Consider the following 18,645-nt stretch of genomic DNA (forward strand, 5'->3'; position numbering starts at 1 on the left):
AAAAAGCCCAAGAGGCCACATACACACCCATTCTAAAATAGCAGATCTTTATACCAAAAATAAACATGTTTACAGTCTGGTTCAAAAAACAGTTTTGGTCTGAATAGCTCATTTCACACTGTATTTTTTTTGTTAATCATTTTTAAAAAATATTGAGGTTATACGTTTTGCATTTGACTGACTGGGAGACACACTAGCTGTTCGTGTGGAGGCCAGCTCACGACTTCCACCAGATCCATGTTTGGTCCATCTCTGACCAGCTGCAGTCCGGCCACGTGCTCGTCCATCAACACCCACAGGTTGCATTTACAAAACGAGAATGAGGCACAACCAGTGCTGGTTCAAGTTAATTATAAATGACCTTACTGGCTTAGTGACATTGTAGAAGTAATCTTTAAAGGCTAGACAGCACTAGTGTTGCAAAATTGGGTGATTTTGGGTTGGATTGTGGGGGTTTAAATGGGCTTGGGCGGGATTTATAGCATGATAAATTATGTCATATTTAAAATACATGTTGAGAAAACCTTATTTAATTCGATAATGTCACATCAGACTTCCACCAGATCCGTGTCAGGTCCGTCGGCATGTTCTCTCGTCTGTCAACACCCACTAGTTGTGCTTTCAGATAAGAGCACAGAGCAGGACCGCCGGACAGCTGGAGTCATGTGACCAAGGTTTTCTCACGGTAATCACTGAATCAAGGATTCTCCTCCTCCTCTCCTCATCCATGTTGTCTTTCTGGTCCTCTGAAAACCTCTGACCTGTTGACTCCAGGCCTGGCTCCGCTCATCATGACTGTTTGTTGTTGTAGTTAAGTGAAATACGATCTGGTGATAACACAGAGTGTTTTATTCTGAAAATTAACCGGATGTTTTCATTTTGTTTTGGTGAAACCTGACTTCCTGTCCCGCTCCATCTGCTCTGTTGAGATTGATGCGTCGTGCTCCGGCATCCGGCAGAAATAGAAGTCTTGTGTATCTGATCCGGAGGACTCCGACCTGCCGGATTGGAGATGCAGCCGGAACACAGCGGAGCGGATCCAGTGGAAGTTAACACATTGACTAGAATCGAAACCTATCAGATCTGATGCTGTGGCGGATCTGAGACGGACCAATTTGGCGATAAGATTCACCTCTACTCCACATCTTTGCCTCTTGTTAAGTCAACCAAAAATGATGGCGACAGTCATCAATAGGCTTCAAAACTCTTCTTCAGAATCCAACGGGTGATGTCACTGAGACTACGTCCATATTCTACACAATGTCCGGCATGCACACACTTACCAACTTATCAACTTATTCACACACTCAAGCAGACTACCAGAAAAAGCAATGTGCTTTGTTTATTTTTACATGATGTCACACACCTGGGATGCTGTCCTGAGTCTGTCGGACAACAGGGGGCGTAGTCGTCCTGCTGCTTCAGGTAGGATGACCACACCTCTATAAATCAGCTGACAGATAAGATCATGTGACACTCCTGAAGAAGACTGCAGGAAGTTTGTAGTCAAAACATGTCAGGGTGAAAAAGAGTTATTGTTCCACTGTTAATATCTCTTCAGTCTGTGTTTATCTTTAAATTTTAGGGTTAACATTGTCCATTATCCTCATGCTGCCACCACCTCTCTTCTTTAATCATGCTCTCTAAGAGAGGAAAACACCTGTGCTGTTTATTTCACTTTACTGAGAACCTTCTTCTGTTAACTTCTGTGTTATATCTTCTAATGTAAGTCAAGCTTATTATTCTCCACTGACTTAGCTTGTCTCACCCCTCTGAACTCAGCTGAAAGCCATCAGTCATTACTATGCTCTGCTGCACTATCTCTCTTCTCTCACTTACTGTCACTGTCACAAGAGCCCTCTTGTCTGAACAAAGATGACAACGGCCCTTCAGAGGACAAAGACCATTGACGAGAGCTCTGACCGACTGACACACTACGAGAGGGATTATTCCATCTCACAGCTTCATATCAAACTGAGGGTCACAGCAGGACTCAGAGAGGGCCTTACACTCTGATAATCATGCATGGACACGGGACACAGACTGCAGGTAAAGAGACAGGAACAGAAACCTGGGAGGGAAACTTTTAATATTTCACATACTAAGTGCAGTCATGTAGTTTCCCACAGGACCACAGGAGGGCACCTGTGATACATAAGCTGCAAGAAGAAGTGCACTTACTCACTCTGTGGATCCCAGAATCAGTCATCACACACTCAGTTCACTACTACACATGCTAGTTAAAGGTTCCACGCCCTGATGAAGACTCTGAGGGTCGAAACTGGTCAGCACTCTGTCCTGATTGTAGTGATTTTTATAAGACATGCCCTGAATGATTAAATGCTTTTTATTATCCTTGACTCAAGCAAGCGTGCCTGAAGTCAACCCCTCCATTGACAGATATTTCTGTTACTGAGGAGAGCTTCAATAAGGGGTGATCATAGCCTGTAGGTGCTTTTCAACAAAGAGTACCAGGAACTTTTAGTTTTAGGAACTTCTCTTTAAGGAACTAAATGGTCACTGTTTCCACCGAGACCTGAAGTCCTGTGAAGATTATGCAAATCAGACCAGTGACTTTTGGAAATGCAAGAAAAGGAACTGCACTACGCCACCAGACCAGTAGAGGGCAGTGATAGGCCGTGTGACACCCATAGACTGTACATATAATGGACAGTGTTGCTCTGCCTTTTCCCATTGTACGGTTTTGAAGCCAAAATATCCCATTCCAGAACGCTGCCATCTTGTAACTTTTCTGCAGCCAGAGTCTGTGCAGTAGGGAATTTGTGTTTCCACGGTAACAAGCTCCGCCCTACAGCGTAGCTTCCCAAGGTCATACAGAGTTTCTCTCAACGGCAGCTGTCAATCAAAGCAAACAGGAAGTAAAACACCATTTTTTAACCTCTAATAACTAACGAAGAAGAAACTTTTCAGAAAAAAGAGGCCTTGGACACAAAACAGTCAAATACTAACTACATATCACCACAGCATATGGACGTGAGAAACATTTGTACCACGTGTATTTATTTCTTAAAGTTTGACTGCAGCCTCATTCAAATGAATGGGGGAGACAGAGTTTTTGACCTATACTGCAGCCAGCCACTAGGGGGAGCAGTTTTTGTGGTGGCCTCACACATCCATTTTTTATACAGTCTGTGGTGACACCACACTTAGCCTGTTAGCATGGGACAGATTCCCCTTGTGCTGTTTTAGATCATGCTTTATGGCTTTGCAGATGGATTCAACACTTGGAAGGAGAGGAGCTCTGTTGATAAAGCTGATTCAAAACACCTGAAATGCATTCCTGGACCTTTGAAATTTACTATCCCCCAAGTAGGGTCTTTTCAGGGGAGATTAACAACCCAGAACTAAATGAAGACCCTTGTTCCTGCTGTCAAAAAGCGCAGAGTTCCTCAAAAGGTCCCTAGTTCCTGGGGAAAGTTCCTGCAGTCCAAAAGCACCATATGAGGATAACTTCAGCTTTCAATGTATGAAATGTGATTTAACAGCAGATGTAGCTCTAACCTGAACTGACCTTTGTGTTTTGTTCCTGATACCTCACAGCATCTGCTTTGACTGGAGCCAGCAGCCTGCTTTAGACAGGTTATATAACACTCAAAGTCATGCTTCACTACATTTTCATGAATGATTTTTTTTGCTCTTGATTCAAACTGATTCATAGTTGAATAATATGGACTGTATGTAAGCATGATGAAACATACAAATAACATCTTATTACACAACAGTGGAAGCAACCTTTAGTAAAATCCTTAAAGTGTTATCCTCTGGTGGTGCCGAGTTCACACACGGTCTTGTTGTGCAGGTTTTCACTGTGCTCCTGTGGGTGCCCACATACTGACACCGGTGCTCTGTGTTTTGTTCTCAGGGTAAACAGAAAGAGTTGTTTTGGCATCATTTACCATCATGAAACTCTTTTCTCAGTGACACGGAAATCTGAGGGGCGTGACGGACTGAATGACCTCGACTATTAACAGCTACAGTCATTTCCTCCCCATGAATCATGCTTTTATTCCAGTAAAATGAAGATAAGCTACAGCAGACAAGGGAGGTTTCCTCTGAACAGTTTGGGTTTACTCAGTCCAGTGTGTTGTTTAGTTTGCAAACACTTTGTGTGACCTTATCATGTTGACTTGCTTGTTAAGCAGATCCTGTCATGTCATGAACACCTCAGCGCTTTCTCTCAGATGTTGGGAAAAAGGTTCTGTGGGAAGACATCAGCAGTTTGTTTACAGGAGAAACAAAACCTCCCCTTTAAATATCACCGCAGGTCACTTTGTCTCTGGTTTGATAAGGAGCTGAGGGATCACAGGAGCCTTTGGTTGGACCTCAGCTTTAACTCTGCACCTAAACGTCCCAGCACAAATCGACTTCAACTTTCCGGATCAAGAGTTTTTGTGCTGCACCATCATGGCTGAATCCAGCTTCCCTTTACCGCCGGACTCCTTCTGCCAGCTGTGTGTGGACACAGTGAGAGACCCGGTCACAATCCCATGTGGTGACACCTACTGCCTGGAGTGCATCAAGATCTACTGGGATCAGTTTGACCATATGGGTGTGTACAGCTGCCCACAGTGTCGGGCCACCTTCACACCCCGACCCGTGCTGAGACGCAGTCTGCCTGACGTCAACCAAGAGCCACGCCGCCAGCTCCCCGAGCTCACTCCTTTCCCCCACATGCACCGGGAGTCCTACTGCGACTTCTGCGTCGGCCGTCGCAACAGAGCGGTGAAGTCGTGTCTCATGTGTCTGGCCTACTACTGCGAAACACACGTCAAGCCGCATTACGAGTCAGCCACCTTTAAGAGGCACAAGCTGGTGGATGAGACGGGACACCTGGACAGGAAGATCTGCCCCCAGCATGAGAAAGGCTTGGAGCTGTTCTGTCGCTCCGACCAGATGTGTATCTGTGTGCTGTGTACCGTCAGAGAGCACCGCAGCCACAACATCACCTCAGCTGAAGAGGAGAGGATTGACAAACAAGTGAGTCTGAACTGTTTGATGATCAAAATATAGGATTTATGGATGATAATCTGTTGTTGTGTGCATTCAATGAGCTGCATGAAAGTCCCCCCATAACATGTTGGAGCTCTCAAGAACTCTCCACCAACACTTATTTCTCTTATTGTCATGTTCTTCCAACAGAAAGTCTTGGTGGTGACTCAGTCTGAAGTCCAGTACATCATTCAAGAGAGGATGAAGGAGCTGCAAGACCTCAAACATAATGTGGATGCTCTCAAAGTAAGATCAGACACGTCATACAAAAATATAAAATATCAATTTTAAAGCCAATTTATGTCCTAAACTGATCTCTTATCGAACCTTGTAGAGTGCCGCCCAACGAGCACAGACAGAGAGCGATAAGACCTTCCATGAAATGCTGCAGGCGGTGGAGCGCTGGAAGGCTGAAATCAATCAGCTGATCATGGCCAACATGCAGTCGGCGATGTCCCAGGCGGAGGGCTACGTGGAACGTCTGGAGCAGGAGATTCAGGAGCTGCAGCGCAGAGATGCAGAGCTACGGCAGATCCTCGAGACGGAGGACAACATTCACTTCCTGCAGGTGCTCATAGATTGTACAGTCAGTCATCTCAAACAGCAAATACTAACTGTATTGTTAAAGCTAGGGTTGGTAGTCACAGAAAACTAGCATGAATTTGAATGTAGCATTTCCGTCTCCGTCTAACCCCTCCCCCCTCCCATCGGAGCTCCTCCAAAACGACGCCCCCGCTCACATGCACAAGCTCAGCTGATTCACGACCATATGATCTTGAATGATTCAAAACTGGTCCTCAGCACATGGTTTGTGTTTTGCACTACGTCAACTCATGTCTCACTCAGCGGTAAACAGCAGTGAAAGTTAAAAACACAAACAAACAAGGCTATTGTTAGTACTCACAACTCACAACTCACAGGAGAGAGGAGAGGGGAGAGACCGGCAGGAGAAGTTCTTCATTCATTCAAACATTGATTGTTGCTTTGTTGGTTGGCTTGGTTACGGCCAACAGTGACCGGTTATTAAAGCTCAACATGTTCACATATCGGCTCGTCATCCTACATTTTCTGTAGGACTTAGTAAATGTCATTAATTCTTTTGCTTGTCAGAGCCCCCGTGGTGAGAGCTTTTTAGACTCTGATCCGGACTACAGTCCTGAGAAGTACCTCATCGGGTCAGAGGGGACAGGCCCGAGGTCAAGAGAGAGGGGCAGTAAATAGAGGCAGGGGAAGCAGAGGCAGGGGACGGGGAGTGAACGCTGGGGAAATGTACGTGCAGGAGGCGGGCAGAACGGCGGGACAGGATTTGATTGGTTTCATAAATTGGACCCTAATGACAGTGATTGGTTGGTGTTTTCCCAGGTTTACTCCGGCTGTAGATAGCAGCTTTTTTACCTCTTTTTTAAGAACACATTATGTATTGATTACCATCAGGACGTAAAGATAATTTTAACCAGTATAACAAGAAATGTATCTAAATCTGATTACCAACCCCAGCTTTAATGAAATCAGAAGTTTTTTATTTATTTATTGTTTATATAGAAAAACTTGAAACTGCCTTCCTTGCATAACTCAGTACCCTGGTTTAGTCAAAAAGCAGTGGACTCACCCCTGACTATCGTCCTCTTTATTTTTCTCTCTGCACAGAACTTTCCCACCCTGTGCGTCCCTCCTGAAGCGATGGTTCCCAAAGTTCTCATTAACCCTCAGTTCTCTTTCGGAGAGATGAGCAAGACGGCCATGGACATGAAGGAACATTTGGACGACATCTGTAAGAAGGAACTGGGAAAAATCTCCAAGACAGGTTTGTGCACGTTTCAACAGAACGAGTTACATAAAGTTTGAACTGTTCAGCCAAACTAATGCTGCGTCCTCTCAACAGTCAGTGAAACTCCTGTGTACATTCTTCTGCCCAGGAATGGAGACAAGAGACTCAAAGGTGAACTGATATGTATTTGCACGCATTATTTTACACTTTATAGATTACATTTTTGAGGAAGAGAACAAGAAAGATAGGGATAAAATCTGTTTCACCTTCTGTGTCTGTTTTCACATCCAAACAGTTCCTTCCAGAGTCGATTTTCAGGAGCCGAAGACCAGAACAGACTTCTTAAAATGTAACAAAACAAACTTTGACATACTTGTATTTTTTTCCTTGCAAAAATGTGATAATCTTTCTAATGATTCTGTCCTGTGTGGTTGTCTTTGCTCAGACTCCTGCAAGCTGTCCTTTGATCCGGTCACAGTCTATAAAGAGCTGGTCCTGTCCGACGGTAACCAGAGAGTCACACGGAAGAAAGCGGCCCAGTTTTACCCGGATCATCCAGAACGCTTTGACGGTTTCTCCCAGGTGCTGTGTAAGGAACCGATGACTGGATTCAGGTTTTACTGGGAGGCTGAGTGGGGCGGTGAGTTTTCCATCGGCGTCGCTTACAAGAGCATCAACCGAAAGGGGAAGAATTCAAACAGCCTGTTGGGTTACAACGACAAGTCCTGGAGTCTCCTGTGCTCAGACTCCGGGTACTCCGCCTGGCACAACAAAGTAGACCGAGACCTTCCCGAAGCTCCCCGGGCCTCACGGCTTGGCGTATACCTGGATTACGCAGGCAACACTGTGGCCTTTTACTCGGTGTCAGAGACGATGGAGCTCATCCACAGATTCAAAGCTCAGTTCAGTGAGCCTCTGTATGCTGGTTTCGGTGTGGGCTCCTCGGTCATCCTCTGCCCGTTAAGGCAGAAACCCACGCCTTACTGAGACGCAACAAACAGGGAGGAGACAAGAAGGGCTTCAAACTGCTGCTGTATACACTGTAAATATAAGCTTTAATGCAACACAATATAACAGATTAAATGATGATTCACTGAGCACAACAGAAAATCAGATATGAAATATGTTCAATATATGCAAGTCATTCATTGACTTAACAGACGCTGCATGTTACCTTACAATCATTGTAATGCTAATGATTAGAGCTGTGTATTCAGCTATGCGATGGTGTGGTCAAAAGACGCTGCAGACAGAAGACAGAAACTTCCACACAGTTTGTCAAAATGTTTTTGTTAATGTATGTAACGTACAAAAACAAAAATACAGCTTTTCAAATAAAATCGTCTGTTCATAAAAATGGATGGTGCATCTTAATCTTCTTCAGGTGTTACGTATGCTGCATTCATGTGATGTAGAACCCACGGAAAAATGAGTGTCCAAGTTGGAGAATGCATGTGAACGCCTCCTGAAGCCGGAGCAACAACACAAACTCAGGCATGAATTTGGTGCCGAACCTGACGTTCTATTGACTATCAACATGGTTTAATTAATGTTAAGAAACGTTTTATTAATTCACATTTTGCACATCATCTTGTTGCATTCTTAATATGGTATCACTATTAGTTATTGTCCACATAAAGTCACCTTAACTGCTTAAAAATGTTATTTAATCTAGGATGAAGAGCCTACCCACAGATACTCCATTCTGCGGAGACATAGGTTTATTTTTATTGAAACGTAGGGACACTAAACATTTCCTTTCTATGTCATACTCTCTGTTCAACTCTGTGAATCCCTCAGATACACGCACGTTCATTCAGAAATGGAAACATGATTTTGGTACTGAATATATCGAAGACGACAGGCTTGAAGCAATGCGCTGTGCCAAAACTACCTTTATCTGCAATCACATGAGAGAAACCCAATATAAGATACTCCACAGAGCCCACATAACTCCTCTTATCTTAGTAAAATAAACAATCAGATCTCCCCTCTGCATTAAATGTAAAGAAAGTGTTGGGGGACACTTCCATTACTTTTGGGAATGCCCCTAGATTTCTAGATTTTGGAGTAACATAGCACAGGAATTGAGTAACATTTTCTCAGTGAAGGTTTCCAAAGACCCAGGCCTTTTTATACTGAGTTTACCCTCCAGCAGCCTGTTACACCAGCTGTGCATAAGTTGAGTCCTAAGTTAGGGTGTAAAGTCCTCCCTAAACCATACGTTGAAACTAGTTAGTTTGTAACTTAAGTTGTGACATAGTTTGGTTGCACCACGGAGACGTAAGGTTCATCTTAACTAGTAGACAGTAACGTCCAAACTGACCAAAACATGGTCGCAGATATGACGTATACACTTCCAGCAGCCAATCAGAGGAAAGCACCACTTTGGATGCATTATCTTTCGTGCCTAATCGTCTCAGAACTGACCAACGGCTGAATCAAACTAAAGTAAGGTGATAACTACAGCCTCAAGCCTTAATCTACGGTGTGTGTGTGTATAATAACAGTGACATCGAGTGGTACAATTATCAACTACAACATATGTTAATCATAGGAGGGCAAATCTTGGTCATCATATTTTTCCAAAGGATTTAATCTCTCGCGGATATCGCGCATATACAGTCTATGGTTGCAGACGTCCTATAGCTGGGAGGACCCTCTGTATCTCCTCATCATCCCACTTTTCAAAACGACGCGCCATGGCAGCCGATATACTGTACGGAGGACTTTACACCTACCAGGGACCAAGTGTAAGAATTAAGTTGCAACGTAGGCTTACGTTTGAACTTACGCACAGCTGGTGCAACTGATTTTAGGCTGTGTGATAAACTCTTGTTTCTGGCTAGGAAGTGTGTTCTAAAAAAGTGGATAAGTAACAAACCTCCCACAGTTACACAGTGGCACCTTGAAATATACAAAGTTTTCCCATTTGAAAGTTTAACTGCACGAATGAGGGGAGACGTCTACTTGTTTGAAAAAATATGGTCAGCTTATATAAAATATCTGCCCCCATCCCTACAGGAAATTGTTTTTTGGTAAAAGTGCAGCTATTGCGGATTTGGCTGTCATATATACATTCTTAGTTACTATTATTATTATTATTATTCTGTTACCGATATGGTAACTGTTGTCAATGTTCCATGTTGTTCTGTTGTCTGTTTTTGAGGATGCCCTAGCTTGGATGGTGGAATATTATATGTCTTGGTCCGAATGGTTGACCACCGGTTGTGTCCGGTAAAGAGCGCGGTTATTGTTTTGTTTTGTCTTGTCCCTTTTGTTAAAATGTGAAAAATCAATAAAAATCTTGAAATATAAAAAAATGTTTTTTAATATCGTCATGATTTACCCCTTAATTTAAGTCAGAAGCATTAGCTAAAGCAATATTTTAGTATTTATCAATATCCACAATAAAGAGTGAGGTAATGTTGAACCCAACTTTCTGAATTGAAAGCATGTGAAGACACTAAAGTTATAAGAACGACTTCTTGGAATCTGGGAGACATATGGTGACGTATTTTGGAGTCACGACATGTTACAAGAAATCCAGGTGAAGAAGCAGGGTCGGCCAAGTTGGAGGCATTGCAAGCGGCCGGAGGCGAAACAGTGTCTGCCATGCTGGTAGTAGCACCAGCCGGCCCCTCAGTGCCACAGATGAAGCCCTGGATAGGCCCGCCGAAGACAATTGTGTCCAAAACATTCTCTGTGTGGTAAACCAATGACAAAACATCCTGATAAAGAGATATAATAAACCAGTCCCTCCAGGATTTAGCAGAGTTTTATTTATGATTGTTGCGGCCCAAAAAGCCTGAGTTAGCGACAGCTGTTTGAAAAAACTGCGGTGGAAGTTGAGATTTTTTGGGGGGTGATTTTTTCCCCCAATAATATCTCAGGGGTAAGTAAGTACGCTAATGACGTGACCACTGTGACTGTATTTTGATTCTCTTGATTCACAGAAAAATGCCATGAAATGACTGTGTTGCACATTTACGACGGTGCTTGAATGCACCTACAGTAACAGGCGCATTGGACAGACAGTCAGTTCACAGCCCTCTGAAATGCATCTGCATCTCTCAACAAGGAGTTGATTAAACTCTTTCAACTCTCACATCAATAACATAACCCGGTCTGCATAGTTCCATCTCCGCAACATCAACCGTCTCCGCCCCTCTCTCACCCCTCAAACCACTGCCATCCTGGTCCACAGTCTCGTCACTTCCTGTATCGATTATTGTAACTCACTCCTCTTCTGTGTCCCTCACAAATCCCTCCATAAAGTTCAACTGGTCCAAAACTCTGCAGCCCGCATAATCACCGGAACCCCCTCCTTTCACCACATCACCCCTGTCCTCCAGCAGCTCCACTGGCTACCGGGCAAACTCAGAATCAATTTCAAAATCCTCCTTTACACATTCAAGGCCATCCACAACCTCCCCCCGTACCTGTCTGATCTCCTCCACATCGTCACCCCCTCTCGCTCCCTCAGGTCCTCCTCCTCCCTCCACCTCTCTGTGCCCCCTGCCCGTCTCGGCACCATGGGGAGCAGAGCTTTCAGTCGCTCTGCTCCCCAACTCTGGAACTCACTCCCACCAGACATCCGAAACTCTGACTCACTACCCCTCTTCAAATCAAAACTCAAAACCCATCTGTTTCAAACTGCATTCCCTGTTTAATTTCCACTGCTTCATTTTTAACTTGGTGTTCCTTTGCTTGTTGTTTTTATTTATTTTATCCTGTTGTTTTATTTATTGTGTTTTAATCTGTCTGTAAAGCGACCTTGAGTGTTTTGAAAGGCGCTTCGAAATAAAATGTATTATTATTATTATTATTATTAAAACCTTCTAAATGTGTCTGATGTTTCACCAAACTGGATTAAATCAAGCTGTAGACGAGGAGCTTTTTATGGTGATGGCCGCAAAAACTGCAAACATCAAATATTAAACAGACGTCCCCCGGTTGTGTCTTTGTCACTAACGCACACCGGGGGGTAAAAGTCATCAATGAAGATGAGACAGATGCATGGAGGTGAGGACAGCTGGTTCATAAAGCACACCTGCTGCAGGTAGAGACCAAGCTAACACTGAGCCCCTCAGATAATAACTCCAGTATCTATAAATAACAATGTTGTCATCGTCACTTGTCCTGCCTGCTGTCCTCGCTCTTCACCCGTTCTCTGTGCATGTTTAACTGTTGAAAAGTGCCGATCAAGTGAGGACTTATGTTTATGTTCCAAGAAAGTGAAATTGATGATGCAACCGATGACGTACAGGGACTGAGATTAAGGTAATTGGTCAAAATTGCCGTGATTGTATAACATTGCAAGGCAGCGCAAAAATCGCACTGATTGGTTGAATTTGCGTTGATAGTTGCGATCGCGAAATCCCAACTTGCTGGAGGGACTGATAAATGTTAATATCAGATGCTGGTGTACTGATTTATTATCAGAAAAAAAAAACCTCTATTAACTCATTAAACGTGATAATTTCATCCTCTGTAGTCACATTTGGCTAAATATCATAAACAGTTGCATTGCACACATCACATATACAGGAGTTTCCAGAAGAGGAGGTATGATAGGTAACAGTCCAAGAAATATTCAATGCCTGAGAGAGAAGGTTCCCTCAACTCAGATCATTTGCAAGAGAAAAGATGCAAAGCAGCAACACTGCTTTAAATGTCTGGAACATAACAGATGAAAAGCACGGCCCTGGCAACATATGCAAAGGGTTAGGGTTGTTACAGGCAGTGTGCCCTGTAAACTATGACACATTTATGGTAAGGCAGGGCAAGTTTAATTATATGACGCATTTCAGCTATCAGATGGTCAGAAAATATCCTATGAAAGAAGACATTTAAAAACCATTCAAAGGAGACAACCAAAATCATTTTAAAAGCTGTTTAAAATCAAGGAGGACAGAAGGAGGAGGAATTTAGCTTTCATATAATGTGGATAAACTTGTGTCAGGTGTTTAAATTGGTCTTCAAAGGACACAGCACATATCATATTAAGGTGCTCTCTGCTTGTCGATTTTTCTGATTATTTTCAACAAAGAACAAAGCAAATTCATCACAGGCCTCATTAGGATGAAGTTCAGGTGCTACTGTCACGGGAGGGTTTGTTAGACTGATGAGTTCTTTTGATATATGTTTTATTCTCCCAATATATAAAAAATTCAAATTAAATTCCCATGATTCAAATTCAGCTCTTCAAATTCGATAGCAGTTCCCTCAGACTCACATCTGTTTGATAGGGAAGAGTCACGGTACTATCAGACACAATCAAAGCACTCTAATGATTCTGACTTAGTAGCATTTAGCAAGTTACAGTGGCAAGGACAAACTTCCTTTAACAGGCAGAAACCTCCAGCAGGACCAGACTCATGTTAGACACACATCTGCTGAGACTGTGTTGGAGAGAGGGATAGAGGGAGATGAAGAGAGAGAGAGAGAGATGATAGTGGTGAGATGGATAGTAGTAGTTGTAGCAGCTGGAGTCTGGCACGTCCATAGCAGCAGAGATCCAGATGAACCTACCAGACAAGGGAGCTCAGGGACTCCAGAAAGGTCTATGAAAAGAGAAAAGTGAGGGAGACCAGAAGAAAGAAAAAGAGGAGAAAAAATGGTGAAGGAATGACAGAAGGAAAGGACGGGATAAGAAAAAGAGACATAGAGGATGAAGAAACATCGAAAAAACAAAAAGAGAAAAAAAGAAAACAAGGAAGAAGGGAATTAAAGGAAAAAGGAATAAAAGAGAAAGAAATAAGGAAGGAATTAAAGAAATGAATGAAAGGAAATGGAATGAAAGAAAGAAAGAAGGGAGGAATTAAAGGAAAAAGGAATGAATGAAAGAAAGAAGGAAGGATTGAAAGGAAAAAGGAAAGATGAGTAAAAAGAGAAAGAAAGAAGGAAGGAAGGAATGAAATAAAGAAAGACAGAAAGTAAGAAGGAATAAAAAGAGAAAGAAGTAAAGAAAGGAATGAAAGGACAGAAAGTAAGGACGGAAAGAAAAAAAGAAAGAAAGAAAGAAAGAAAGAAAGAACAGAAATGAAAAGAAAAGAAAGAAGAAAAGAAAGGGTGAATAGCAGACCCAAAAATGAATCTATGGCAGAGATCCGGAGGAACCTACGGGACAAGGGAGCTCAGGGACTCCAGAAAGGTCTATGAAAAGAGAAAAGTGAGGGAGACCAGAAGAAAGAAAAAGAGGAGAAAAAATGGTGAAGGAATGACAGAAGGAAAGGACGGGATAAGAAAAGGAGACATAAAGGATGAAGAAACATGGAAAAACAAAAAGAGAAAGAAAGAAAACAAGGTAGAAAGAAAGAAGAAAGGAATGAAAGGATAAATGAATAAAAGAGAAAGAAAGAAGGAAGGAATTAAAGAAATGAAAGAAAGGAAAATGGAATGAAAAAAGAAAGAAGGGAGGAATTAAAGGAACAGGGAATGAAAGAAGGAAAGAAAGAAGGAAGGAATGAAAGGAAAAAGGAAAGATGAGTAAAAGAAAGAAGGAAGGAATGAAATAAAGAAAGTAAGAAGGAATAAAAAGAAAAAAGAGAAAGAAGTAAAGAAAGCAAGAAAGAAAAGAAAGAAGGACAGAAAGTAAGGACGGAATGAAAGAAAGAAAGAAAGAAAGAAAGAAAGAAAGAAAGAAAGAAAGAAAGAAAGAAAGAAAGAAAGAACAGAAAAGAAAAGAAAAGAAAAGAAAGGGTGAGTAATAGACCAAAAAAGGAATCTATAGCAGAGATCCGGAGGAACCTACGAGACAAGGGAGCTCAGGGACTCCAGAAAGGTCTATGGTTAGTAACTTTAATGGGACAGGTAGAGTTAAAGTGAGAGACAGGCAGAGAGAGGAGAGAGAGGGAAAAACAGGATCCCAGTGTGTCAGTCTAAGCCTATAGCAGCATAACTAAGAGCTGGTCCAAGCCTGATCCAGCTCTAACTATAAGCTTTATCAAAAAGGAAAGTTTGAAGCCTACTCTTAAAAGTAGAGAGGGTGTCTGCCTCCCGGACTCTGACTGGTAGATGAATCCAAAGGATATTTGATATTACTGTGATAAAAATGTGATGCAGTATTGTACTCTGTTTTCTTATAATCTTGTGTTGTACAGGCTGAATTCATCAACCTTTCATCATCATTCCTAAATATTTACAACTCAAACCCATGATCTTTGACTCATAGATATGGAGTTGGCTGATCATTGCAAAAGCCATCCGTCTATCCAAGCAGGACAAAGGCAAGGCGCACCTTACAAAACATATTTCAGTCATAATGAGTGCTTCATTTCCATATGTTCAACTTTTCAAGCGTATTTGATTATGTCAACAGTAAATCATGTATATAGTGTCTGGGTGTGTAAGGTCATATCTGCTCTTCAATACTGACCGGAGCTACGGGGGTAAGTGGGTCCAGATTTATGGGATCAGTTTGTTGGTTTGAGAGCTTCTGATGCTAACTTTTCTTCTTCTTTACTACAGCTTCACTTTCTTCTTTGTTTTTGTTTTTTTGCAGCATGCATGCATATTTTTCTAAACCCTCACTTTAGTGCTGCATGACCAGAGCTCCTGTGAGCCCCGAACACTTCACCAGGTGGGTAACAGAGGCTGAATAGCTTGAGGGGGGAATTTGTTGGGTTGTGGAAAGTTCGGTTTGACTTTTGTTGTCAGTAAAATTTAAATAAATCTACGATTAACAAATGAAAATATTCAGGTACTGCTGTTAACTCAGATTATTTGAATAGGTCTGTAGTAACTGCAGTAACATTGTATTTCTTCTAGGAGTCACTGAGGCTGTCTTCTTTAAAGGCACAAAATGAACACCACCAATGCAGCAAATGATTCACCGATGATGTCGACCATTGCTTCAGTGTCAGTCAACCTGATCCTCAGTCTTCCTTTGAATGCTTATGTCTTGTGGCTGATACTGAGAGCTTCCAGAGAGACCATGACGTCAGACTTCCTTTCTCTTAACCTGGCCGTGTCTCAGCTCTTTTTCGCTGGACTCAGCGTGTGGTATCTGATTTGTATATATTTAGGTTTGAGTAGCGCTCTAAAAGTCTTCGCGTTTGCACTCGGCTTTCCCTTTACAGCCCAGCCCGTCTTTCAATGCTGCATCTGCATCGAGTACTATGTAGGGGTTGTGCACCCTGTGTTATTTCTGAAGTTTAAACCCTTAAGGTACAGGGTGGCCTGTTGTTGTGGGATCTGGCTGATAGGTCTGGGTTCTTGCATATACCATGTTAGCAACAATTTAAGTGAGTTGTCTCTGTATGTAACCTTCATCCAAAGTGTGTTGTTGCTCTGTGTGATGCTGTTCTGCTGTCTCTCAGTTCTCCGGGCTCTGAAACGCCCAGGACCAGGAGACAATAACACAGGGAAGAAGACGAGTAATGCGATGAAGAGGAAGGCCTTTAAAATCATTTCACTGATCATGGTTTCCATGGCCTTTAGTTTACTACTTTTCATAACCGTGATTCCAATGCAACATTGTTTTAATTCCAAAGACTTCTTTCACATGTTAGATATGAGTTTGGATTTCAGTTTAGTGACCGGGTTCCTACAGCCCCTCCTGTACCTTCACAGGTCTAGAAAACTCCCCTGGGTGAAGAAGGTCTAAATATCACATTATTTATACCTGAGCCAGTACATTGATGTGTGAGAGGGATTTCTAAGTAAGATTGTTGAATTATATTTAAGGGTTTTGCATGACATTTAAACAGCTTCATTTATTATTTCCTTTATTTATTCCTTTATATAAATCTACTGAAAAAGCATTGATGTGGAAGACTTGGGGAGCGAAAACAAAGAAGACAGAGAAACACAGGATGTTTCAAAATACTGAAATGTAAAATGTTGTAAAATAATCAATAAAACAATAAAATCATCAAGAACAAGCTTAAAGGTGACATTTCACGCTTTTTTCATCAATATATATTGGTCTAAGAGGTCCCCAAAACATGTCTTTAAAGTTTATGCTCAAAAAAACACTTTGAAATCAGATTTTGGTCTGCCTGAAAAACCCTCTTCTTCAGTCCTCCTCAGAACACTCTGTTTTCCCTCTGACCACGCCCCCTCAGGAAGTGGATGTGCCTCGGCTGTCCAGCACGTTGATCTAATGTTTACATGTTGGCTGAATATACACGGCTGCTCAGAGATCACGTTACCTCAACCCTCTGAATCTGATCCAGAATCTGATCCTGACGGAGAGGCGCCTGCAGCAGGACCTTTCTGAAGGATTGGTCACAGATTTAGTGTTTCTTGTTGTTTTATTTATCAGTATGTCGACGTGTGTCTTGGTACACAGCTACGAACATGTAGCTATGTGGCTATGCTAACTAGCGCTAGCACTTATCCATGATAAATAAAAATCATCCACTAGATCTTCAAATCTGCAGACGTGGGGAGTAAAACCGACCTCTGCCAGAAAGGCAGCAGGACCTTTCTGAAGGATTGGTCACAGATTTAGTGTTTCTTGTTGTTTCATTTGTCAGTGTGTCGACGTGTGTCTTGGTACACAGCTACAGCTATGAAGAAGTAGCTATGTGGCTATGCTAATTAGCGCAAGCACTTACCCATGACAAATAAAAATCATCCACTAGATCTTCAAATCTGCAGACGTGGGGAGTAAAACCGACCTCTGCCAGAAAGGCAGCTGGACCTTTCTGAAGGATTGGTCACAGATTTAGTGTTTCTTGTTGTTTTATTTGTCAGTATGTAGACGTGTGTCTTGGTACACAGCTACAGCTACAGCTACGACATGTAGCTATGTAGCTATGCTAACTAGCGCTAGCACTTATCCATGACAAATAAAAATCATCCACTAGATCTTCAAATCTGCAGACGTGGGGAGTAAAACCGACCTTTGTGTTTATTAAGACAGCATACAACTAGCATGCCTCCCTCCTAAGCTCCTTGTTAGCACACGTGTGTGCAGGGAATGAAAAACAGAGGAGGGATTCAGTATTATTTTATACAGTCTATGGGCTGAACAAGCTCCGAGCTCTGACTCCGTGACAGACCGGATATTGTTGTGACATAACAAAAACATGGAAGTCTGAAACGGCTCGTTTCACACACATTTACAGAAAGGTGGAGAAATCAGAACAGGGGCAGATGGAATTTTTTCATTCTCGGGGGGTTTGTAGACATGCCAGGGAAACATATTTCAGGTAAAGAACCATTAAAAAGTCCATTTTGCATGATATGTCACCTTTAATGGTTTGAAATTTAAATGTTAGATCTGAAATGAAGAGTTTGAATCGTCTCAGTTGTATTAATATATTCAGCCCATGAATAAGCTACTAATAAACAAATACCATTACAACAGGCTGGAGTTGCATTTGAACTGAGCCCCTCTCTTGCAGAACATTTGTATCTGTGGCACTTGCGTACACATGATTTTGATGTACAAGTAAACACAGAACATTCTGGTGTTGGTGTACGTGCAAGTAAGCAATCATTTATGTTTTGTGTGAACGCAACATCACAGAGTTCAGGGAAGCAACACATAGAAACAATCCAATTGTCCTACATTTTCCTGATAAATGAATCTCAGCCAGCCTGCTTATCACATCGTATGTCACCTGAGGATCTGCATGCTGATTGGCTATCATGGTGCGAATGAGTTAAGTGAGTTGAGCGTTGAAAAATTCACGCCTCACACCTCCAAACAAGAACCTACATCAACTCGATTCCTGAAATTGAATGCATCTCATGGGTGACTCCCTGGTAGAAGGGGAAGGCTGCTGGCTGACGACACTACCAGCTTTGCACCAGATTTTAAATACAACTAGGATATGTTGAAAACAGCTAAATTAATATTATATTGGCCTTTAAATAACTTGCAGACTGGATCTGCCTCTCCTATTTGCTCA

The 18,645-nt window shown here is 42.3% G+C and overlaps 1 protein-coding gene across 4 annotated transcripts; it reads left to right on the forward strand.

Annotated features, from left to right (window-relative positions):
- The first annotated feature begins 1,479 nt into the window (after positions 1–1,479).
- On the forward strand, positions 1,480–8,137 carry ftr84 (finTRIM family, member 84). 4 transcript variants are annotated; one of them, XM_034688161.1, is made up of 8 exons: positions 1,480–1,515; positions 4,286–4,998; positions 5,161–5,256; positions 5,345–5,578; positions 6,658–6,814; positions 6,893–6,949; positions 7,074–7,127; positions 7,224–8,137. In XM_034688161.1, exons 2-8 carry the CDS (start codon positions 4,426–4,428, stop codon positions 7,763–7,765), a joined length of 1,713 nt encoding a protein of 570 aa, XP_034544052.1. In that variant the 5' UTR covers positions 1,480–1,515; positions 4,286–4,425; the 3' UTR covers positions 7,766–8,137. The 4 variants fall into 4 exon arrangements, with proteins under 4 accessions (XP_034544052.1, XP_034544051.1, XP_034544053.1 ...); XM_034688160.1 differs by lacking the exon at positions 1,480–1,515 and adding an exon at positions 1,861–2,049; XM_034688162.1 differs by lacking the exon at positions 1,480–1,515 and adding an exon at positions 1,861–2,049 and having other exon boundaries at positions 4,311–4,998.
- Positions 8,138–18,645: the final 10,508 nt, after the last annotated feature.

Source organism: Notolabrus celidotus, chromosome 7 (assembly GCF_009762535.1).
Source record: "Notolabrus celidotus isolate fNotCel1 chromosome 7, fNotCel1.pri, whole genome shotgun sequence".
Classification (NCBI taxonomy): Eukaryota; Metazoa; Chordata; class Actinopteri; order Labriformes; family Labridae; genus Notolabrus; species Notolabrus celidotus.